The 25,072-nt window shown below is 49.5% G+C and overlaps 1 protein-coding gene across 9 annotated transcripts in view; it reads left to right on the top strand.

Annotated features, from left to right (window-relative positions):
* The window catches only part of huwe1 (HECT, UBA and WWE domain containing E3 ubiquitin protein ligase 1), a 262,886-nt gene that overhangs the window by 38,146 nt on the left and 199,668 nt on the right, over nt 1–25,072 (top strand). For all 9 annotated transcript variants that reach the window (XM_072487894.1, XM_072487901.1, XM_072487897.1 and 6 more), the window contains exons 16-30: nt 1,081–1,214; nt 2,686–2,798; nt 5,225–5,416; nt 6,456–6,672; nt 10,219–10,341; nt 10,623–10,857; nt 11,235–11,468; nt 15,808–15,936; nt 18,164–18,259; nt 18,957–19,226; nt 20,429–20,581; nt 21,877–22,004; nt 22,689–22,770; nt 23,291–23,467; nt 24,353–24,545. In XM_072487894.1, the coding sequence (XP_072343995.1) occupies nt 1,081–1,214; nt 2,686–2,798; nt 5,225–5,416; nt 6,456–6,672; nt 10,219–10,341; nt 10,623–10,857; nt 11,235–11,468; nt 15,808–15,936; nt 18,164–18,259; nt 18,957–19,226; nt 20,429–20,581; nt 21,877–22,004; nt 22,689–22,770; nt 23,291–23,467; nt 24,353–24,545 (2,476 nt within the window). The remainder of the gene's footprint in view (nt 1–1,080; nt 1,215–2,685; nt 2,799–5,224; nt 5,417–6,455; nt 6,673–10,218; nt 10,342–10,622; nt 10,858–11,234; nt 11,469–15,807; nt 15,937–18,163; nt 18,260–18,956; nt 19,227–20,428; nt 20,582–21,876; nt 22,005–22,688; nt 22,771–23,290; nt 23,468–24,352; nt 24,546–25,072) is intronic.

The following is a 25,072-nucleotide window of genomic DNA, read 5'->3' on the forward strand; positions in this document are numbered from 1 at the left end:
CATTCACCCAGAAAGACCGTAGTGAACACTTTGCTCTTAAACCGCAGCAACACCTGTCCCCTCGGTTGAATCAGCGATCAAGTCCAGAATCTCTGCCCTCTGGCTGAGGTCGGCCCAAACACAGGGTATCCCTGTGGTAAAAGAAGGGTCAGTGTCTCCCCAAATGGAAGAATTCTGCCGCGTCTTACTTTGACAATAAAACATTCACTTTGATTCAATATATGAGCTACATTCTGTGAACTGCAACAGTTCTGAGTCTTTTTATTTGTAGAGTCAGAGTTTTTACAGCATGGAAAGAGGCCCTTCAGCCCATCAACTCTGCGCCAGCCATCAAGCATCTATTTACTCTAATCCCACTTTCCACCACTTGGTCAGTAGCCTTGTATGCTATGACCTTTCGCGTGCTCATCTAAATACCAGTCAGCTACCTTTCTCCTTTTTGCTTTTCTCACCTTCCTCCCCAGCCACCTCACCCTGAGCCGGGTTTCAAAGAGTATTAATTTCCAGAGTTACATTGTGGTCCTGGGTCCAGACTAATTGCCGTTTGAACGGAATGGCCCACAGTTCATGTCGTTGTCTGCCTGCTTTTTCTTCTTTACATTTTAGAGCGCCCAATTCATTTTTTTCCAATTAAGGGGCAATTTAACGTAGCCAACCCAGCTACCCTGCACATCTTTGGTTTGTGGGGGTGAAACCCACGCAGACACGACGAGAATGTGCAAACTCCACGCGGACAGTGACCCAGAGCCGGGATCGAACCTGGGACCTTGGCGCTGTGAGGCAGCAGTGCTAACCACTACGCCACCCTTCTGCCTGCTTTAATGGGTTTGACTGAGACAGTGAGCAGTCCCATTTGCGAGACACTAGTCACCCCCCCCCCCAAACCTCTCCCCCTCCCCCCAGCGATCTCTGCACTCCAATTCTGGCCCCACTTGCATCCCTGATTTCATGGCCCCCCATTAGTGACATGCCGATGGCCACCAGGGCTCCCGGCTCTGTTTGCCTCCCCTCCCCTCTTTTAAGATGCAGCGTGCGTATGTGCATTTGTGACCTGACTCTTTAATGTCCCTGTTCATTCAGAGCGAAATCCGTTCCATATCGGTGAACCAGTGGGGCTCGCAGCTGGGCCTGAACGTCTTGAACAAGCTCAGCCAGCTGTACTGCTCTCTGGTCTGGGAAAGCACTGTGCTGCTGTCCCTCTGTACCCCAAACAGGTGAGTGCCACCGAAACTCTGAAAACAAGGCAGGAGGAATAAGGGTAGACGGGGGAGGTTGGGTTCGGAGGTTGGATTTCCTTATGCACCAGTATTTTGAGACACTGGATTGCTAGGGATTGTGCAGCAGGGCCCGGACACCGTTCTGGATTATGCGTACTGATCTCAAAGAATGGGTTTGAGAATTCTAATTGAATTGAAGCAATAGGAGAGAGGTGAAATCTGGGTCTGCAAACTGGAAATAAAAAGGTTAAGGTGGGCCTTGTCTCACTGGGTATTGTGCCAATACATTCCTCTCCGGCACTGTATATTGGTGGCGCTCCACTGCATGTCTGACAGACTGCCGCTATTACATTTTAGGCTGCAGATACCAGCTGCCATATATAACCCCATTTTACCCCCGCCGTTTCATCTCGTACAGAATTAATCTGAAACCCAAATTTTGGGATTGGGAAAAGGTAAAATTTTCCTCACTGAGGTGGTGGGAGCTTGGGTCAATGCAGAGCCAAGGAGTGGGATTAGCTGGCCATCTCTTTCAAAGTCACAGCACAGACACACTGTGCTGCCCTAGCCTGTTAAATAACGCCAGGAACTAGGAAATAGGAGCAGCGGTTGAGCCAATCGGCCTGTCGAGCCTGCTCCGCCTTTCAAACAGATCATGGCTGAGCTTTGACAAAGAGTCATCCAGACTCGAAACGCGAGCTCCCTTCTCTCTACACAGATGCTGTCCAGATCCCCTTGAACTCCCCTCACCACTCGCATTCCTGCCTAGTTTTATGTCAGCCTGTGTAGGAGTGACCTCTCTGCGGGGCTGTATCTGTGCGAACAAGAGGCACCCCAGAAGGTAGTACTGTGCAGGTTTTTTAATGTACAGCACAGGAGGCCATTTGTCCTATCGTGTCGGTGCTGGCTCTTCAAATGAGCAATTCACCCACTCCATTATCCCCCCCCCCCCCCCCAGTAACCCTGCCCATTCCTCTTGATCAGATATTGATCCAATTCCACTTTGAAAGCCTCGATTGAACTTGCCTCGGCGAGTTTAAGAATCTAACCACTCGCTGTATGAAAAGGTTTCTCCTCATGTCGCCATTGTTACTTTTACCGTCCCGCTCTGGTTCACGATCCTTCTCCCAATGGGAATGGTTTTTCCCTATTTACACCATCCAGACCCCTCATGATTTTGAATATTTCGAGCAGTTCTTCTCTGAACTCTTCTCGAAGAAAAACAGTCCCAACTTTCTCAATTTATACGCATAATTGAAGTTCCTCATCCCTGGAGTTATTCTCACGCATCTCTTCTGCACTCTTCATACTACTCAAAAAGAAAAGTTTCAAAAAGGCTGGCTGCCCACACTGGTGAGATTTTATGGGGGTAATTGGTGCGCCCTGCCAGAAATACACACTTTGCACAAGTTGACAAGGTTCAGATTGAAGGTGCGTGCCAGGTTTAACTGGTTTTGCTTGGATTTAGTCTTCCAGCCGGCTGCGAGTTTGGTCAGGCCGACATGCAGAAACTGGTGCCAAAGGAGGACAAGCCAGCTAACGCTGCTACGCCGGGCACGTCCACTGGATCGAAGAGAGCAGGTGAGCCCTTAACTTGGTTACTACGAGACGCGGGAACATAGAACATTACAGTGCAGTACAGGCCCTTTGGCCCTCGATGTTGCGCCGACCTGTGAAACCACTCTAAAGCCCATCTACACTATTCCCTTATCGTACATATGTCTATCCAATGACCATTTGAATGCCCTTACTGTTGGCGAGTCCACTACTGTTGCAGGCACGGCATTCCAAGCCCTTACTACTCTCTGAGTAAAGAACCTACCTATGACATCTGTCTTATATCTATCTCCCCTCAATTTTAAGCTATGTCCCTTCGTGCTAGACACCACCATCCGAGGAAAAAGGCTCTCACTGTCTACCGTATCCAATCCTCTGATCATCTTGTATGCCTCAATTAAGTCACCTCTTAACCTTCTCTCTAACAAAAACAGCCTCAAGTCCCTCAGCCTTTCCTCATAAGATCTTCCCTCCATACCAGGCAACATTCTGGTAAATCTCCTCTGCACCCTTTCCAATGCTTCCACATCCTTCCTATAATGCGGCAACCAGAATTGCACGCAATACTCCAAATGCGGCTGCACCAGAGTTTATACAGCTGCAACATGACCTCATGGCTCCGAAACTCAATCCCTCTACCAATAAAAGCTAACACACCGTACGCCTTCTTAACAACCCTCTCAACCTGGGTGGCAACTTTCAGGGATCTATGTACATGGACACCGAGATCTCTCTGCTCATCCACACTGCCAAGAATCTTACCATTAGCCCAGTACTCTGTCTTCCTGTTATTCCTTCCAAAATGAATCACCTCACACTTTTCTGCATTAAACTCCATTAGCCACCTCTCAGCCCAGCGCTGCAGCTTATCCATGTCCCTCTGTAACTTGTAACATCCTTCCGCACTGTCCACAACACCACCGACTTTAGTGTCGTCTGCAAATTTACTCACCCATCCTTCTACGCCCTCCAGGTCATTTATAAAAATGACAAACAGCAGTGGCCCCAAAACAGATCCCTGTGGTACACCACTAGTAACTGGACTCCAGTCTGAACATTTCCCATCAACCACCACCCTTTGTCTTCTTCCATCTAGCCAATTTCTGATCCAAACTGCTAAATCACCCTGAATCCCATGCCTCCGTATTTTTCTGCAGTAGCCTACCGTGGGGAACCTTATCAAATGCTTTACTGAAATCCAAATACACCACATCAACTGCTTTACCCTCATCCACCTGTTTGGTCACCTTCTCAAAGAACTCAATAAGGTTTGTGAGGCACGACCTACCCTTCACAAAACCGTGTTGACTATCTCTAATCAAATTATTCCTTTCCAGATGATTATACATCCTATCTCTTATAAACGTTTTAAAGATTTTGCCCACTGCTCTCCTTTATATGCCGCATGTTGAAAGAGGTGGGGTTTGAATTTGGAGAGGCGGTAGCATGGTGGAAATTATCACTGGACTAATAATCCAGAGACCCAGGTTAATGCTCTGGGGACCCAGGTTCGAATCCCACCACTGCAGATGGTGAAATTTGAATTCAATAAAATTCTGTGATGAAGAGTCTAAAGATGGCCATGAAACCATTCTCGATTGTTGTAAAAATCCATCTGGATCACTAATGTCCTTTTAGGGAAATATGTCATCCGTACCTGGTCGGGCCTACATGGTCCAGACCCCCACAGCAGTGTGGACGACTCTTAACTGCCCTTTGAACTGCCCTGAAGTTAGAGGTGGGCAACAAATGCTGGCCTTGCCAGCAATGCCCATATCCCATCAAAAGAATAATATTTAAAAAGACGGATTGCAGAGCTCCGAACCCAGGCAGCTGAAGGCACAGCTACCAATGGTCATAAAATCCCTACAATGCAGATGAAGGCCATTTGACCCATTGGGTCTGCACCGGGCCTCTGAAAGAGCACCCTACCTAGGCCCTTTCCCCGGAACTCCACCTAACCTGCACATGCTGGGACACTAAGGGGCAATATAGCACGACCAGTCCACCTAACTTGCACAGTTTCGGACTGTGGGAGGAAACTGGAGCACCCGGAGGAAACCCACGCAGACACGGGCCGAACGTGCAGACTCCACACAGATGGTCACCCAAGGCCGGAATTGAACCGGAGTCCTTGGTACTGTGAGGCAGCAGTGTTAGCCACTGTGCCGCCACGGTGGAGCAATCAAAATCGGTAATACACTGGAGACCAGAATAGGTGGAAAGGTGAGATCGCGGAGGATTCTAGGGCTGGCGAGGTTCAGAGAAAGGGAGGGCCTAAGGTTGTGGAGGCTTTTGAGAATTTTAAAGTTGATGTGCTGCTGCTGCAGGAGCAACGACTCCCAAAGCTGTTGTCAGTTCAAGGTGTCGCCAATAAAAATCCCAACGCCTTCACCCAAAGACGGCAATTACTTTGTGACGCCATCCCACGTTTCCACTTTGCCTTTCAGAAGCGGAAATGGACGCGACGGGCAGCAGCGTGGAGTCTTCAACTCAGGGACTGCTGGAGGGGATCAGCCTGGATGGCGACACACTCGCACCAATGGAAACGGATGAACCCAGTACCTCCGACACCAAAGGGAAGTCCAAGATCACGCCGGCTATGGCTGCACGGATCAAGCAGATCAAGCCCTTGCTCTCGGGTGAGTAGCTTCCAGTGGATTGCACCAAAATTAATCTAATATTGACCAGATTAAATAGAAATAGCCGCGTCAAAGAAGCCCTTTGCCGCAGTCACAATACCTGTGCTTTAATGATGGGAATTTGTTGAGGGTAATCTTTGTGCAGTTGCTTGGCTGTTCAGAAATGGCGAGAGCCTTGTGAAATGTAGAAAGAGGTCCAGTGGCTGAACACTCGCTGACCAGAGGCCAGTGCTTATGTTGCAGGTAACGTCAAATAAAGTCAAAGTGCTGGGAAAAACCCAGCGGATCTGGTAGCCTCTGCGGAGAGAGAAACCCAGTTCATGTTTTGAGGCCAGAACAGTTCCAAAGAAGTCACGTTGAACTCAAAACATCAACTTTTTCTTTCCTCTCTCCGCAGAGGCTGCCAGACTCGGGTTCTTCTGGCACTTTCTGCTTCTATTTCAGATCTGCAGTATATTGCTTTTGGATTCCTTTTGTGACGCTTGAAACTTACTTTTATTTTGCTTCCTCCTCCCCCCTACTCTGGAATTCCACCTGTTTTGTCAAGCAAGCGTGTGTGATTTATCTCCCCCCTTCTTGTTGCTCCCTCTTGCTGGTGCCATCTTCCTGCGTTAATTGCGGGCTTGCGTGCAACGCCAGCAAGCTGAGCTGGTGGGTGTTGCATGGGTTTAAATTGGATGTTGGATGATACTTGGGAGCCGAGTTCTGTGAACCCATTCGCCCTTGTGCCAGTTGGCGTGCCCCTTCAATCGCCATCAGCTACCAGTAAAGTCGCGATAGTCCCAGATGACCTTAGGCTGCTTTCCCCTTTTGAGGGGGGAGAGCTAACTGGTGGTGATTTAACCTGATTTAACACCTCAGCCGGTGCAGGAATTGAACCTTTGCTATTGGCCAAACTCCGCATCGCACACCAACTCATCTAAACCGGCTGAGCAGTAATTCCAATAACCAGGACTTGATTACTACCCGCGATGGTTGTTCCTTCGTTTGACTTGATCCTTTCTCCAGCAATGAATTTCATCCTGCCTTTTAATCGCAGCATCCTCTAGGCTCGGCAGGGCACTGGCCGAGCTCTTCGGCCTGTTGGTCAAGCTGTGCGTCGGATCGCCCGTGCGGCAGAGACGGAGTCATCACCCCGCCAGCACCACTACTGCGCCCACGCCGGCGGCACGAGGGACGGCATCTGCTCTCACCAAACTCCTAACCAAAGGGCTGTCGTGGCAACCGCCTCCTTACACTCCAACTCCCCGGTTCAGGTAAGACTTATCTTCCTTGTCGCTGTTTTTGGTCTTCATCTGGGCAGCTAAATGCCAGGCAGGTGAAAGAATCCTATCGTTGTAATGATTTAATCTGGAAAGGTGGGGTCAGTTGGCCGAACAGCAAAATTGGGAAAAGCCATTCAGTCCTTCGAGCATGTTCTTCCACTCGGTGAGATCGTAGCCTGATCTGCATCCCAGAACCATCGCGCCCACCGTGGCTCAATAATCTCTTAAACTCAGGGGACCAGGGAAGGGGGATAAATGAGTTACCGCTGATGAGGGCGGAAAGAAGCTTTCAGTACCTGGGGATCCAAGTAGCTAGGAGTTGGGGGGGCCCTGCACAAGCTTAATTTGACGCGGTTGGTGGAGCAGATGGAGGAGGATTTTAAAAATGGGATATGCTGCCACTCTCACTGGCAGGTAGGGTGCAGTCGGTAAAAATGACGGTCCTTCCGAGGTTTCTCTTTGTGTTCCAGCGCCTTCCCATTTTGATCCCCAAGGCCTTTTTCAAACGGGTAAGCAGGAGCATCATGGGATTTGTGTGGGAGAATAAGACCCTGAGGATGAAGGTGTTACTGGAGCGTAGCAGGGACAGGGGGGGGCTGGCGCTGCTTAATCTGTGGCTATTATTGGGCAGCCAATGTGGCGATGATCCGTAAGTGGGTAATGGATGGAGAGGGGGCAGCGTGGAAGAGGTTAGAGATGGCGTCCTGTGTGGGCACGAGCCTGAGGGCGCTGGTGACGGCTCCGCTGCCGCTCTCGCCGACAAGGTACACCACGAGTCCGGTGGTGGTGGCGACGCTGAAGATCTGGGGGCAGTGGAGGCGACACGGGGCCTCGGTTTGGTCCCCGATTTGGGAGAACCATCAGTTCGTCCCGGGAAGGATGGATGAGGGGTTTCGGAGCTGGCATCGGGCAGTGATTAGAAGAAAGGGGGACCTGTTCATCGATGGGACGTTTGCGAGCTTAGGGGCGCTGGAGGAGAAGTTTGGGCTACCCCCGGGAAACGCTTTCAGGTACATGCAAGTGAGGGCGTTTGTGAGGCGGCAGGTGAGGGAATTCCCGCTGCTTCCGGCATGTGGGATTCAGGACAGCGTGATTTCGGGTGTATGGGTTGGAGAAGGCATGGTTTCGGCGATTTATCAGGAGCTGCAGGAAGAGGAAGAGGCCTCGGTGGAGGAGTTAAAGGGCAAGTGGGAGGAGGAGCTTGGGGAGGAGATAGATGAGGGTCTGTGGGCTGATGCCCTGAGTAGGATTAATTCTTCCTCCTCTTGTGTCAGGCTCAGCCTAATACAGTTCAAGGTTACTTACAGAGTGCATATGACAAGGGCGAGGTTGAGTAGGTTCTTTGGGGTGGAGGACAGATGTGGGAGGTGCTCGGGGAGCCCGGCAAATCACGTCCATATGTTCTGGTCGTGCCCGGCACTGGATGGGTATTGGAGGGGTTTCGCGAGGACTATGTCCAAGGTGGTGAATGCCCTGGTCAAGCCGAGCTGGGGAATTAACATTATTTGGGGTATCGGACGAGCCGGGAGTGCAGGAGGCGAAAGAGGTCGGTATTCTGGCCTTTGTGTCCCTGGTAGCCCGGCGGAGGATTTTGCTACTATGGAAGGATGCAAAGCCCCCTAGTGTGGAAGCTTGGATCAATGACATGGCAGGGTTCATCAAGCTGGAGAGGATAAAGTTTGCCTTGCGAGGGTCTGTGCAAGGGTTCCTCAGGCAGTGGCACCCGTTCCTAGACTATCTCGCGGATCTTTAGGAGGAGGTCAGCAGCAGCAGCCCAGAAAAGGGGGGGGGGAAGAGGATCGGGGGGGGGGGGGGGTTTCTCTTGGGGTGGCGTTTGGGTTAAGGTGGGGGGTTTTCTCCCTATTTGTGCTTTTTACTGTTGTATGGGGGGTTACTGTATATGGGGGTAATCCAATGTATAATTCCTACTTGTGTTCTTGTTGCTTTCTTTTTGTTGGGTGGGGGGTTTTGTTGAAAATTTGTTGAAAAACTTGAATAAATATATTAAAAAGAAATAAATAATAATCTCTTAAACTTTGGCCGTCAAAAATTTGACGCTCTCCAATGTAAACCTATTTGACCTAGAATCTACTGCATTTTGTAGAGCGTGTTGCCTTTGTACCGGTCTTTGAAAGTGTCTCCTCGCTTCTCTCCTGGATTGCCTTGCTCTGATTTTAGATTTGTCTACCCTTGCCCTACAGTTTTTCTTGCTTCTACCCTACCAATTCCTTCCAAAATCTGAAAAAAACTTGGAGATAAAGGATTTCCAGGTCTGGTGTCACCCAGCAGGGGAGTGGGACCAAATGGATGGCCCAACCAAAGAGATATATACACAAACCTACAAATTAGGAGCAGGAGAAGGCCACTCGGCCCCTCGAACCTGCTCCACTATTCAATAGAATCGTGGCTGATCTGATTGTAACCTCAACTCCACATTCCTTTACCCCTCACCCCCCCCTCCACCCCGGATTGTTAATGAGGAATCTGTCTACCTTTACCTTAACTACATTCAAAGACTCTACTTCCACTTGAGGAAGGCTCATGACTCCCTGAGAAAAATAATTCCCGTCCTCTCTGACGCACAATGGGCCGAGCAGCCGTCTCCTATGCCCAGTGTTCATTCAAGGCTCCTTCGACAACATCTTACAAACCCGTGACCGTTGCAACCCAAAAGGACACGGGCAGCAGACAAGCGGGAACACCACCGCCTGCAAATGACCACCTGAGTCCCACGCCATCCCGACTTGGATGTATATCAGCCGTTTCTTCGCTGTCCCTGGGTCAAAATTCTGGAACACTTTCCCATGATCCGCTGGGTGTACCTACGATGCAGGGGCTGCAACGGATCAAGTAGCTGGCTCACCCCCCACCTTCTCTAGGGGCTATTAGGGATGGGCAACAAATGCTGGCCTACCATATTGCCCCTTCACCTATTTATATTCTGCGGGACATGAGCCTTGTGTATATAATTCTGCATTACCTATCCTGGCATGAGTAGGTAAAGATCCCAGACACTCAATCTGGATCTGGGTGCGTTATCCAGGCCAGTACTGAGGGGGTGCTGCATTGTTTGAGGTTCTGCTGCCTGAATGAGATGTTAAAACCATTTGGACTTCAAAAGATCACGTGGCGCCATTGGAGCCGTGTGGCTCGGAGACGCGAGGTGCAATCCGCCGAGGGGCAGTCACCACTCCCCGATCTGTTAGCGTCAAGGGGACAAGTGATTCCCAAGGCTGCACAGAACCATTCCTCCAAAGCGCACAGAGGTGAGGGTCAGATTCTGCAACTTAATACTGCGCTGTCCCGTACTGGGCAATGTGCCCCTTGTGCGCCACTGCACCAGAATCGGGTTTCCCAATGCCCACGAATGCCATTTAGTCCCAAACTAGGGACAGTTGTGAAATCACCTCCATTTGAGAACCTTATTGAGACATGCCCCCCAAAAAGTTTCACTTCGACCCTCTCCTGTCTTGATTTGTGCGCCCTGCCCCGGGACTGACTGTGCATCTTTTTTCTTCTCCCTCCCCCTTTCCTCAGGTTGACTTTCTTCATCTGTTCAGTGGGCTTCACGTCGCCCATGCTGTTCGACGAGAGGAAATATCCTTACCACTTGATGCTGCAGAAATTCCTGTGCTCTGGTGGGCACGATGCCCTGTTTGAGTGAGTAATCCTGTTGGGGAAAGTGGACAAATTCACTGTAAATGGAATTTTGGGTGAGGCAGTTTGAGAGTAGTGTCGTGCCCAGAGTCTAGCAAGAACAGAATAGTCCATTTTAGTCTCCGGGGGAGCGGGGGTGCAGTTTATAGAGTTCGTGGGTAGCTGCGAGTGTGTTTTAGCCAAAATTCACTCTTTCTGTTGATCAATGCACGCGATTTGTCGGTGTAGAGCTCGTTTCAATTGGGGTGTGTAGCTCTTTAACCTCCAAACTCGCTTCCTGACAGGACCTTTAACTGGGCTCTTTCGATGGGGGGGAAAGTGCCGATCACCGAAGGCCTGGAGCACACGGAGCTCCCGGATGGCACGGGCGAGTTCCTCGATGCCTGGCTGATGCTCGTGGAGAAGATGGTGAACCCAACGACCGTTCTGGAGTCTCCGCACTCTCTGCCGGCCAAGCCACCCGGTGGCCAGAGCTTCCCGCAGTTCAGCGCACTCCGGTTCCTGGTGGTGACACAGAAGGTATGCTTTACGCCTCCATCTTGGTGTAGAATCGTAGAATGTACAACACAAGAAGAGGCCATTCGTCCATTCATCCCTGTGCTGGCTCTCTGAAAGAATTAGCCCCATTCCCTCCAAACAACCCTGCAATGTTCATCCCTTTCAAATATTTATCCAAATGCACATTTGAAAGATAATAAATCTTTCAAGCAATAAATTCCAGTAACGGCTGCTTTTAAAATGCTTTTCCTCATGCCCCCCCCTTGGTTCCTAGTTTTTAATTTGGTTAAAAGCCTAGCTTGGGCCAGCTTTGCCCCCACCTCTCGCCGGTCCCACGACTCGCCGGTCCCACCACTCGTCCGCCCGCTCATGTTTTTTTTTAACGTAATGTTTAACAGGCAGCCTTTAACTGCATCAAGAACCTGTGGAACCGCAAGCCGCTGAAGGTGTATGGTGGGCGCATGGCCGAGTCAATGCTGGCGATCCTGTGCCACATCCTGAGGGGGGAACCCGTGATCCGTGAGCGCCTGTCCAAGGAGAAAGAGGGCAGCAGGACGGAGGAGGAGGGTCCCCAGGAAGAAGGGACGGCGCCGAGGCGTGAGCCCCAAGTGAACCAGCAACAACTTCAGCAGGTGAGGGTCTGGGCTGGATTTGCTCATTTTGGAGCCGGCAAGGAAATGGAAGATAGTGTTTCTGTGGCGATGCAGGGCCTAAATCGGGCCGAGATGAGCGGAACCTTTCTGGCCTTCGTGTTTGAAAGTCTATACACGAGAAAGCGGTGGAGGCTGGGGCATCAAATTCATTCAGGACAGAGAGCCAAATGTTTACTCGACAGGGGAGCCGAGGGTTATGGGGAAGGCAGGAAAGTGGAATTGAGGCCACAATCAGACCAGCCTTGAGGGGCCGAATGGCCTATTCCTGCTCCTAAGTCTCGCTTGCTGTCGGGAATTAAAACGAGAAAGGTGAGCCAAGACGGTCAGCAAGTCCTGTCTTTGTGGTCACTGCTAAACTGGCTGCTTTCAACTGGGATGATGGTGGGTGGGAGCAGTTCCCAGGGCCGTATCAAAGGTACTTTCGAGCCACTCCATTCAGGGTGTTAGTCAGGTAGCACTTCTTTTACAGAATGTGGGTGTTGCCGGCTAGGCCCAGCGCTTGTTGTCCATCCTTAATTGCCCCTTGAGAAAGTGGTTGTGACCTGCTGCCTTGAACCACTGCAGTCCTGTGTGGTGTAGGTGCACCCACAGTGCTGTTAGGGAGGGAGTTCCAGCATATGGACCCAGCGACAGTGAAGGATCGGCCGATACCGTCACAAGTCAGGAAGGTGAGTGACTTGGAGGGGAACTTCCAGGTCCTTTCATAAGAACCAAGATCAGGAGTGGGCCATCTGGCCCCTCGAGCTTGCTCCATCATCCAATAAGATCATGGCTGATCTTTTTGTGGACTCAGCTCCACTTACCCGCCCGCTCACCATAAAGTTTTAAACCTTGACTGTTCAAAAATCTATCTATCCTTACCTTAAAAACATTCAACGAGGTATCCTCAACTACTTCACTGGGCAGGGAATTCCACAGATTCACACCCCTTTGGGTGAAGAAGTTCCTCCTCAACTCAGTCCTAAATCTGCTCCCCATTATTTTGAGGCTATGCCCCCTATTTTTAGTTTCACCCGCCAGTGTAAACCACCTCCCTGCTTCTATCCTAACTATTCCCTTCGTAGTTTTATATGCTTCTAAATAGCCCCAGTCTGCTTAGTCTCTCCGCATAACTCCGGAATCAACCTAGTGAATCTCCTCTGAACACCCTCCAGTGCCAGTACACCCTTTCTCAAGGAGACCAAAACTGTACACAGTACTCCAGGTGTGGCCTCACCAGCACCCTATGCAGCTGCACGATAACCTCCCTGCTTTTAAACTCCATCCCTCTAGCAATGAAGGACCAAATTGCATTAGCCTTCTTTACCATAGAATTTACAATACTGAAGGAGGCCCAGAGAGTCTGCATCGGCCCTTTGAAAGAGCACCGTACTTAAGCCCACATCTCCACCCTATCCCCATAACCCAGCAACCGCACCCAACATTTTTTTGGACACTAAGGGCAATTTGGAATGGTCAATCCACCTAACCTGCACATCTTTGGACTGTGGGAGGAAACCGGAGCACCCGGAGGAAAACCACGCAGACACTGGGAGGACGTGCAGACTCCGCACAGACAGTGACCCAAGCTGGGAATCGAACCTGGGACCCTGAAGCTGTGAAGCAACAGTGCTAACCACTGCTACCGTGCCGCCCATTCTTAATTACCTGCTGCACCTGCAAACCAATGTGTTGCGAGTCATGCACAAGGACACCCAGGTCCCTCTGCACAGCAGCATGCAGCAATTTTTTGCCATTTAAATAATAGTCCATTTTGCTGTTATTCCTACCAAACTGGGTGACCTCACATTTACCAACATTGAACTCCACCTGCCAGACCCTTGCCCACTCACTTTGGATGGTAGAGGTTGTGGGTCTGGAGCGTGCTGCTTCAGAAGGCTTGGTGAGTTGCTGCAGTACATCTTGTAGATGGTGCACATGGCGCCTCGGTGGTGGAGGGAGCATAAAGGGGAATGGAAATCGATCTGAAATGCTTAAACCCCAGAAATCTGTTGATGCTGGAGGACCGTGAAAAATTCTAAACTCAAGGTCGATTGTTTTTATTTTGTTGGGCTAAGTGTATTAAGGGTTACAGAACTAAGGAGGGAGCTACAGATCTGCCTTGATCTAACCAAGTGATGGGACTGACTTGATCAGCTTTATGATCACCTCCTTAATGGAACAAAGAGGCAGCAGTAGGCCCCTTGAGCCTCCTTGTCCGTTGAGCTAGATCATGGCTGATCTACCTCCGCGCCATCATCCTGCACTCGTATCCCTTGATGTCATGGGTATCTTTCGAAATCGATCTGTGACAGCCTCCATGGCCCTCTGAAGTAGAGAATTCCAAAGACTCGCTGCCCTCTGATTGAAGACATTTCCCCTCATCCCGATCGTAAATGGCCGATCCCTTATTCTGAGACTGTGCCCCCGGGCTCAGGGGGAACATCCGCGTTGCATCCACCCTGTCGAGCCCTGTAAGAGTTTTGTATGCTTAAATGAGATTGTGTCTCATTCAGCAGAATTCGAGAGCGAATCACAGGCCCAGTCTCCTCACTGGTTTAAAAACTGGAATAGGGAAAGGGCTCTTAACTCAGGAATAGGCCAGGGGATTTTCAAACTCTGCAGTAAACTTATAAACGTGTTCCGATTTAAAGCAGAAACTGGATAGACGAAGGTTGATTCCTTGCAAAGTGTTGATATTTTGCCTTCTGCTGAGCCGTGGCTCCAGCCAAACTTTGGAAGCTCGACACCATCCAGGACAAGGCCGCCCCGCTTTCTCAGCGTCCCATCCACAAACATTCACTCCTTCCACCATCGACGCACAACGGCAACTGTTTGTACCATCTACAACATGCATGAAACAAGACACTAAGGCCCCTTAGGCACCGTCTCCCAAACCGGAGACCACTACCACCTAGTGTTATGGTCCAGGGTTTCGAGAACCCCAAAGTGTATCATGGAGTTCACCTGACCCACAACTTTAAATAGAATTTGGTTATGGGGAACACAAGGGCCCACTTTACAGGTGTGATACAACAGAGAATTAAGAGTATTTTTAAACAAAAACAATGTTTATTCTATTGGCCCCGTTAACATTTTATAAACCTACAGTGAACAGCTTAGGAACCATCAATTCAAATACACCCCCTCCCCAAAGAATACAGTACTCTATAAGACATCCATAAGCCAAAAACCCTTTTTACGGAAGGACCCCAGATTTAAATTCTCTACTGAGAACAGTTACCACGTTGAAATCACCAAATGAACATTCTTGCGCTTGCAGAGATTCTCACACATCCGGCCGTGACTGCAGCTTCTCCAAATCTAAAACCAAACTAAACCGAGCCACGAAGCAGCTTTTCAGCTCAAAACAAAAGTGAAAGACAGCCCAGCTCCACCCACACTGTAACATCACTGCTGCCATTTGTGAAACACACATTTCTTAAAGGGACTCTTACATGACACTACTTAAACGGGCAGCTGTGTGGAGAGGATGTTTCCTCTTGTGGGAGAATCTAGAATTCGGTGGTTGGGGGGGGGGGGGGGGCAGGCTCGAGGGGCTGAACGGCCTTCCGCTGCTAATACATATGTTCGTACGAGAGGGCCGCCACCATGTAGGTTCCCTTCTGAACTGCACATTCTGACTTGGAAATATATCACGGTTCCTTCACTGTCACTGGGTCAGTATCCAGGAACTCCCTCCATAACAGCACAGTGGGTGTACCTACACCACACACAGACTGCAACGGCTCAAGAAGGTCACGGACCACCTTCTCAGGGGCCAATTAGAGACGGACAACAAATACTGGACCTAGCCAGCGAAGCCCACACCTGTGCATGAATAGATAAAAGTCTTTTTTCTGAACTTGGACCTCAGCTGCCTGCTTTGACCTTCCTGCCCTGTGGGTGGAGCACTTGTTCCTTGTTTGGCTCCTCAGCCTGCTCGTCAAGCATGGTGTTTTTTAAAGCATCTTTATTGCTCTGTTACCATTCCAATGTCACTATACAGATATGTGCACATCTGGATCCTCCACTCTGATGGACACACAGATTGGTGGAAAGACATCCACAGCTCCCTTTGCCATGTGTCCAGTCCACAGTTCCGCCCGTGGATCCCTCCAGTCCTGTGGTTTTCCGAGTAACCGGAGCAGAACAAAAATCCTCTCTGATCAGGATCCTACCTCTCAAGGGTGGCTCAAAGCAATATTGAGGGTGGCGGGCAAAAAGAGTGGTGGGCCCCAGTGGCGCACAGGCGTGCGTTGAGTCAGGACATACAGTTGTGTATTGATTACCGAGCGCACTGGGCCAGATTCCTGTATGCATTGTCTTTGTTTTTCAGTTGATGGACATGGGTTTCACAAGGGAGCATGCCATGGAGGCCTTGCTGAACACGAGCAGCATGGAGCAGGCAACTGAGTACCTGTTAACGCACCCCCCTCCGCTCATGGGAGGAGCTGTACGCGTGAGGGCACGTAATGTTTTTTTATACATGGGGTTGGGTGGGCAATGGAGTGGGTTGGTAGTTGTGGTGGGCCAGGGATGTCTGACGCATTGTCTTTGTAAAGCCCTAGAGCACAGACTGTGGTCAGTCTACAGATTTTTATTTCCGCTTTTGCTCTCTTTTGTTGGTACAAGTGCGGTGCTGCCCCTCATGCCCTCTTTTCCCCATCTCCCAGTCTGTTGGCGCCTGCCTCTCCTTCATTGCCCTTTTCCACTGTTACCTGGCAACTTCCCTCCAACCTTTGTCGTCATTATTTCCCCTCCGCAGAGTGAGAAAAGGGCAAGGGAACGCTGTTGCTCCGAAACTTGTGGAGCCTTCACCCACCAGATCCTTCCTCCATTCTGGGTACCCCTACTCCAATCAAAAATAATACAATGCCTCCTTCGAAAGGAAACAATCCCTCCGACCTTCCTCTTCAGTCCACCCAATCGGCCATCCTCCCAACTAACCCCTTAACTTGAACTTCGCCTGAGAACGGTGGGGGGTATTCAGCCCATTGTGTTTGCACGGGCCCTCCGACTGAGCAATTCGCCCCAGCGTCATTCTTCCCGTCTTCTCCCCGTAAACCTACAACGGCTTCCATTTTGGATGTTTTGATCAACCCTGCCTCCTCCACACTTGCAGGTAGTATCTTCCACTCCCCTACCATTCGCTGTATGAAAAGATTTTTCTCCTGTCTCATTTGCTTCTTTTGCTAATTACTTCAAACTGTGACATTTAAAAAAAAAAAATATATATATATATATATATATATAGAATAATAGATACCTGGGAGTGAGTTACAGACTGGAATCTAATCAAGGGGTTCAGGTGGTTTATATATGGAATAACAGATACCCGGGAGTGAGTTACAGACTGGAATCTAATCGAGGGGTTCAGGGTGGTTTATATATAGAATAACAGACACCTGGGAGTGAGTTACAGACTGGAATCTAATCGAGGGGTTCAGGGTGGTTTATATATAGAATAACAGATACCCGGGAGTGAGTTACAGACTGGAATCTAATCGAGGGGTTCAGGGTGGTTTATATGTAGAATAACAGATACCCAAGAGTGAGTTACAGACTGGAATCTAATCGAGAGGTTCAGGGTGGTTTATATATAGAATAACAGATACCCGGAAGTGAGTTACAGACTGGAATCTAATCGAGGGGTTCGGGGGGTTTATACATGGAATAACAGGTAGCCGGGAGTGAGTGACAGACTGGAATTTAATCGAGGGGTTCGGGGTGGTTTATATATAGAATAACAGATACCCGGGAGTGAGTTACAGACTGGAATCTAATCGAGGGGTTCGGGGTGGTTTATATATAGAATAACAGATACCCGGGAGTGAGTTACAGACTGGAATCTAATCGAGGGGTTCGGGGTGGTTTATATATAGAATAACAGATACCCGGGAGTGAGTTACAGACTGGAATCTATTCGAGGGGTTCAGGGTGGTTTATCTATATAATAACAGATACCCGGGAGTGAGTTACAGACTGGAATCTAATCGAGGGGTTCAGGGTGGTTTATAAATAGAATAACAGATACTCGGGAGTGAGTTACAGACTGGAATCTAATCGAGGGTTCGGGGTGGTTTATATATAGAATAACAGATACCCGGGAGTGAGTTACAGACTGGAATCTAATCGAGGGGTTCGGGGTGGTTTATATATAGAATAACAGATACCCGGGAGTGAGTTACAGACTGGAATCTAATCGAGGGGTTCGGGGTGGTTTATATATAGAATAACAGATACCCGGGAGTGAGTTACAGACTGGAATCTAATCGAGGGGTTCGGGGTGGTTTATATATAGAATAACAGATACCCGGGAGTGAGTGACAGACTGGAATTCAATCAAGGGATGAAGCGGTGTGTGGATCAGGTTTCGATGTAGATAATCTAATATCGACTGTTAACTTGGTAAAAATTGTTTCATGTCTGAACCCAAAGAGTTAGGCTGATGATCTTGAACATTTTCCTTGTTGAATCCACGATCACAACACATTCAAAATGGCCAATTCACTGCTGCAAATTTTCTTTTTAAACCTGCCAGGATTTCTTGCTATTTTCTGCTGCTGGCCACTTGTCCAGCATCAGGCGCACGTTGCTGTCTGTTTTCCGCGTAATGGGGCGGTCCACCTGCTGTAATTTCCAGAATGCCGGTGTTCCTTCCCTCCTGAGAGTGTTTTATTAAATCTTTGCAGGAGCTCAGCATGTCTGAGGAGGATCAGATGATGAGGGCAATAGCCATGTCGCTGGGGCAGGATATTCCAATGGACCAGAGTACAGAGTCACCAGAGGTAAGGGATTTAAAAGGCAGGATTTTCCCATTCATTCGGCAGACCTTTCACACACCCCCAACCACTCCATGAGGTGTGGTCACCATTGACAAACACCAGCCTTTGTTACCTGTCCCGAACTGCTACAGCCCAGTGTCTTGCTCGCCCACCTTAGAGGGGCAGTCGCCATATTGCTGTGGGGTCTGGAGTCACATGTTGGCCTGAGCGGGTAAGGATGGTTGACTTCCCTCCATGAAGGACATGAGTCAACCAGATGGGTTTTTACGACAATCGATGAGAGTTGTCATGACCATTTCTGCGGTTAGCTCTCAATTCCAGTTCGATTTTCTTTGTTGATTCCAACCAGCTGCCGTGATGGGGTTTGAATCCCTGTCCCCGGTGCATTAGCCCAGCCCTGTGGATTACGCCATTCAGCCCATCATCACAGTGCTGGCCCTTTGAAAGAACTGCAATTAGTCCCAGCCTTTCTCCCGACCACTGAAAACTTCCCCTCTTCAAATATTTATCCAGTTGTCCTTCTGAGAGTTGCTATTGAGCCTGCTTCCGCCGCCCTTTTAGGCAGCGCTTCCCAGATCGTGATTAGTAAAATTAACCCATGTGTCCTGATAATGTGACGTGGATTTAGCTGGATGTGTCTTCCGTTGGTGTTGTTCCCTCTCTCTCCCGGTCCTGATTGCCCTTGCTGTGTGTTTGCCAGGAAGCAGCCCGCCGCAAGGAGGAGGAGGAGCGCAAGGCACGCGAGAAGCAGGAAGAGGAGGAGGTCAAGAGCCTGGAGAGGTATCAGGACGTGGCGCCCTTGGAGCCCGACGAATTGAACAGCTTCACAGAGAAGATGCTGCCTGGCTGCTTCCATTTGCTGGACGAGTTGCCGGACACCGTGTACCGGGTTTGCGACTTGATCATGACCGCCATTAAACGCAACGGGGCTGACTACAGGGACCTGATACTGACGCGGGTCGTGGAGCAGGTAAGAATTTCCGCTTCCTTCGGCACGGGAATGCGTAAACCAGTCTCTCTTTATTTCGGCACATCTTTTTTTTTTGTTGGCCTAACATTTTGAAAATGCCTGATTTGACTTGCAGTTCGTTTAAACCGTTATCAGTAAATTGCCCAGAATCAGAGGATTGTAGTAGAGTTTTCTTTTGAACATATAAGTAAGCAAATAATGCACGGCAACGTTTGCATTGATGTGCTGAAATTTGACACTCCGCCTCTTTCAGGAAGCACGAGGGACAGGTGACCAAATTGGAAACCTGCTTCACGCCGCCATCTGCTGGTCACAGCCTGCAACCAGATGGGATTTTACGACAATCGATGAGAGTTGTCATTACCATTTCTGCGGTTAACTCTCAATTCCTTCGATTTTCTTTGTTGATTCCAACCAGCTGCCGTGATGGGGTTTGAATCCCTGTCCCCGGTGGCCACAGGGCTGTGACAGAAGTCTGTTTCCATAGAGGATTCCCATTGCAATTGCAATAATGTTTATTATTGTCTCGATTGTCTGCAATGAAGTTACTGTGAAAAGCCCCTAGTCGCTACACTCCTGCGCCTGTTCGGGTACACGGGGAGAATTCAGCATGTCCAATTCACCTAACAAGCATGTCTTTCGGGACTTGTGGGAGGAAACCGGAGAACCCGGAGGGAAACCCACGCAGACATGGGGAGAACGTGCAGACTCCACACAGACAGTGACCCAAGAGGGAATAGAACCTGGGACCCTGGAGCTGTGAAGCAACAGTGCTAACCACTGTGCTGCCTTTCATTGTTAAATGTCGACTAGAAGTGTAATCTGAAGTTGAGAATGCGTGCACATTTTGTCGAGGAAGATGCACTAAAATCAGGAGCTTTCCCTCTTGTGAGGGAGTATGATATGGCACAGAGGGCATTCTCCCCCTCGTGCCTGTGGTGGCTCTTTTGAGAGAGCTAACCAAGTCCCACCACCCTGCACTTTCCCCTTACAGTCGCCTTTTGAAAGTTAGAATTGAATCTGTTTCAATTCAGGCAACGCCTTCCAGATCAATATATCTGTCAATTAACAAAAAAACTTCACATCTCATCACCGGTCCTGCCCTACACTCGCGTTTTTCCATTCAGATTACGCCCCCACCCCCACATGCACCATCTATGTGTTCATGCTTGCAGTGCTGGTCAGTGTTTGTCTTTCAACAGGTATGGGAAGCTGCCAATGTCCTCATCACAGCGGCGCTCCCCTTGACCACGAGCGACACCAAGACGGTGGCGGAATGGACGAGCCAGATGGCCACACTCCCGCAGGCTTCCAACCTCGCGACCAGGATCCTGCTCGTCACGCTCCTGTTTGAGGTACGGGCTTCATAAGCTAGCGCAGCCTTTTGATAGGGGTTGGGTGATTTGACGTGGATAAGTGCACCGGAAGGCGCTTCCGGGGTTTGATAAGGTATGAAGAGAGAAATGGAGGGCAGGTGATTGGTGGTGAGGGAGGGAAGGGCGATGGGGTCTTTTTCGAACTGGATGCAGTTACTAGAACTAGGGGGCCACCTGTCTTAAAAATAAGATGTTGCCCCTTTTAGACAGATGAGGAGACATACTTTCTCAGAGGGAACTCTCTTCCTCAAAAGGCAGAGATTCTTGATGAGCAAGGGGGGTGAAAGGTTATCGGCGTGGGGGTAACGCAGAGTTGAGGTTACACTCTTAACAGCTGTGATCTTATTGAAGAGCGGAACAGCCTCAAGGCGTTGAATTACCTTCTGATTCCTCTGCTTCTATGTTCACCTCAGGGAAATGACTGGGCATTGGAAATAGGAGCAGGAGCAGGCCATTCAGCCCTTCTAGCCTGTTCCACCGCTTCCCTAGATCATGGCAGATATTGTACCTCAACAGTGTTTTCCCACGTGTCCCCGGATTTCTTTTCTATCTCAAAATAATGACTGAGTCTCCACAGCCTCCTGAGGAAGTAGGAGTAGGTCACTTGGCCTATCGGCACTATTCTACCGTTTGGGGAAACATCCCTCCTACATCTACCCTATCACGCCCTGTAAGAATCTTATGTTTCAATGAGGTCACCCCTCATACTTAGAAACTCCAGGGTACACAAGTGTCATTTGAGGATTACAATGCACAGAAGAGCCCACGGGGTTGGCGTTTAGTATCAGTACCGTGCATCACGGAAGAAACTCTGGTCCCTGTGCTGAGGAAGCTGTGTCCCGAGAGGTGACCTGCTATGAGGTAGTAAATTGTGACCAGGGAGGTTAACCGAGAATATGGCTTTGAAACTGTGGGAGTTGAGATGCTCATTAAGGACTTGTAAAGAACGCAAGAATTGAGAGCGGGATTAGGCCATTCGGCCCTTCGAGTCTGCTCCACCGTTCTATAAGATCGTGGTTGATCTGATTGTGGCCTCCACTCCACTTTGCTGTCTGACCCCCTCCCCCATAAACCCTCGACTCCCCTCGTCGATCAAAAATCTGTCTAACTCAGCCTTGAATATATTCAAGCCAAATCCTGAACAGTCTGCGAGAAAGAGCTAAATGTTAAGACCTGACCCCGAAAGGCGGTGCGCCTCCTGAATCTGGTTTGGCAGCCTGTCCCCGACCCTGCTGCTGACCCCGTGTGAGAACCTTTATTTCTGCCCCCCCCAGGAACTCAAGCTGACTTGCGCCAGGATCGTGGAGACGAGTGGCATTCTGGGTGTCTTGATCAAGTTGCTGGAGGTGGCGCAACCATGTCTCCAGGCTGCTAAGGAACAGAAGGACGTGCACACACCCAAGTAAGTGCTCGGCTGGCGGGTGAGGTGTGTGTAAATCTTGCCCCTCGCTGGCCAATTTCCTCTATTCCGCCTGCCCGTTACAATCTGATAATCTCCTGTAGTCAACAATCAATGTTTGTATTTTTAGGACTCCTGAAATGCAACTTTAGCAGAATGAAGGATGTGGCTCCTTTTGATCCAATAAATTAAGTTGAAGGTTACTTGTATAGGATTAACAGTGCACAAACAGACCATTTGGCCTAAATGGTCTATGCTAGTGTTTTTGATTCACACAAGCCTTCTCCCACCGTATTACTTCTTCCCTCACCCCAACTTCTTCTTCCCCCACATTCTTCTCTTCCTTCCTCCCTTCAGTCATCCAGTTTCCGCTTTTTCAAAGCATTAATGCTATCCGCCTCGACTGCTCCCTTGGGAGCGAGTTCCCACCTATTTCTGGGTGAAGAAATATCTCATGACCCCTCTCCCACACCCCCAAATCGCCCTGCACCCCTTGTCAGAAGGTATTCACTCAGCTCCCTGCCCACAGTGGCTGAGGTGCAACCCTTTATTTAAGCCAACCCTTCTTGCTCAATGGAGAAAGGAGGTGCAGGCTCCCAGCGTGTCAGGCTACCACTCACGGACTTTTGTAATTCAGATCAGAACGCTGACGTTAGAATACCGTTTTATGTTCCTCCCCTTGCTCAGGTGGATTACTCCTGTATTACTGCTGATTGATTTCTACGAAAAGATGTCCGTGTCCTCCAAGAGGCGAGCGCAGATGAACAAGGTGACTACTGAATTATTTGTTCGCGAGCAAACGCTGCTGCCTTTGCTCAAACCCAAGTTACTCATTTTTATCGAGATTGAAATTGAATTAGCAGCATAATTTTTTTAATCCTCATTTTTTTGCGGATTGCGTTTTTTTTTTTGTTGGCTGCTGCCCACCCCTAATTACCCTTGAACTGAGTGGCTTGTCAGGGCTATTTAAGAGAGCGATTGAAGGACGACCACATTGCTGTGCGGCACCTGGGCTCTGGTAATGGCAATACTTGTCAGAGTCCACTTGCCAACCAGTCAACATGCTCTCCTTGTGAAGTATAAATTGTTGTTCCTTTTTGGTATTCTTGTGAATTGTCCTGATAAGTGTGCGACAAAAAGCTTCAATCGAATGTGTCTTTTTTCAACAATACTCCAGTGCGACACTAACAAACAGCTATTTATGACAGTGAACCTTTCCAATTGGTGGGTGGGTGTTTAAAAAAACAAGCTGCCGGTCAGTTTCTAACCTGTTGCATTTCTCCTGTCAGTATCTGCAGCCAACTGGGAATAACTGGAGGTGGTTTGATGATCGATCAGGGCGATGGTGCAGTTACAGCGCGAGTAACAACAGCACCATCGACGCGGCCTGGAGGGCGGGAGAGACCAGCGTGAGGTTTACGGCTGGCCGGAGGAGGTACACCGTGCAGTTCAACACCATGGTGCAGGTAATGAAAAACGCTGCCCATCTTGTGGCCAGCCCTGTACCTCGGAGGAGACTTCTCCCTTCCTCTGTGGGTGGTCCTGAACAAGGGTGTTCAACGGTGATGTCGGGTAGCACTTCACACTGGGGGTGGAAATCTGGATCTCCTTTGCTTTCCCCACGCCCTCCTCCAACTGCAACAAAAACTTCATGAGGTTAGAAGTCAATTGGTAATTGCAAAACTTGGATTTTTGTTGAGGGAACCAGGGCGTGTAGGTGGGATTGAAATGCAGAGCAACAGTGTTCTAACTGAAAGGTGGAACAGGCTCAAGCACCGCATAGCCCTCCCTCCTGTTTATACGAATGGGTTGTGTGGATATTGAAAAGAAAGCATGGCCAACCCACCTAACCTGAACGTCTTTGGACTGTGGGAGGAAACCGGAGCACCCGGAGGAAACCCACGCAGACACGGGGAGAACGTGCAGACTCCGCACTGACAGTGACCCAGCGGGGAATCGAACCTGGGACCCGATATATTTCCAAGTTAGGGTGGTGTGTATGGCTTGGAGGGGAACCTTCTGGTAGTGTTCTTATCACAATGCTGACCATTTGTAATCGGGTTCTTTTGCAGGGGTCACATGTGGCACCCTTAAGGTTGCTGAGACCCACGGACTGTAGGATCTGTTAATGTCGTGAGCTGCAGACCTGCGGCCCCTTTGCAATGTATTTACATTGTATATGTTGTGTTGCCCTATTATGTATTTTCTTTTATTCCCTTTTCTTCTCATGTACTTAATGATCTGTTGAGCTGCTCGCAGAAAAATACTTTTCACTGTACCTCGGTACACGTGACAATAAACAAATCCAATCCAATGCCACTGTACCCAACACTTGTTTCTTGCCCGTCTAGGTAAACGAGGAGACTGGGAACCGGCGGCCGGTGATGTTGACTTTGCAGCGCTTGCCCCGAAAGGAACCCAACTGCAAAAGCAGCAGCTCCCAGTTTGTGCAGGACTTGGAGAAAACCCTGGAGGAGGGGAAGGAGCCCGGGCCCGAGCCCGAGCCTGAGCCAGAGGCCAAACCCAAGGAAGAGAAAGCCAACGGTATGAGCCCGAGTCCAAACTCCTTCCTTTGTATGGCGAGCCGTGGAGCATTTTCCATTCCAAGCCAACTTTCATTCACTTCAGAGTGTTCTGGGGGACGGTCATTAGTGTTTGATTGATTGAGGCGACCAGTTTCCCTGGAGGGTTGGAAAGAATTGGTCAAACGGTGAAACTCTGATCATAACCTGAACTGGGTTCATCAAAGACTGTAAGCTACCTTTGCTTCACCACGTTGGCCGAATGTCTAAACTCCATGGGCAATGGGGTTGCACTGTCCCTAAGGGGAATTGGTTCCACGTGGTTTCCAGAGGCCAATTAACGGAATTGACATCGCCCTGGTTGAGGCGTTCAGCCCATTGTGTCTGCACCGGCTCTCCGAATGAGCAATTCTCCTTGTGCCTGCTCACCGTAACCCTGCACATTCTGGCTTTTCATTTAACAATCCAATTGGGTTGTAAATCCAGGGACTGCCTAGACCATAAGCCCTGTGCTGCTGTACTCAGCTGAAATCGTTTCCGCACCTTGTC

The sequence above is a fragment of the Scyliorhinus torazame genome, chromosome 22 (assembly GCF_047496885.1).
Source record: "Scyliorhinus torazame isolate Kashiwa2021f chromosome 22, sScyTor2.1, whole genome shotgun sequence".
In the NCBI taxonomy this organism is placed as follows: Eukaryota; Metazoa; Chordata; class Chondrichthyes; order Carcharhiniformes; family Scyliorhinidae; genus Scyliorhinus; species Scyliorhinus torazame.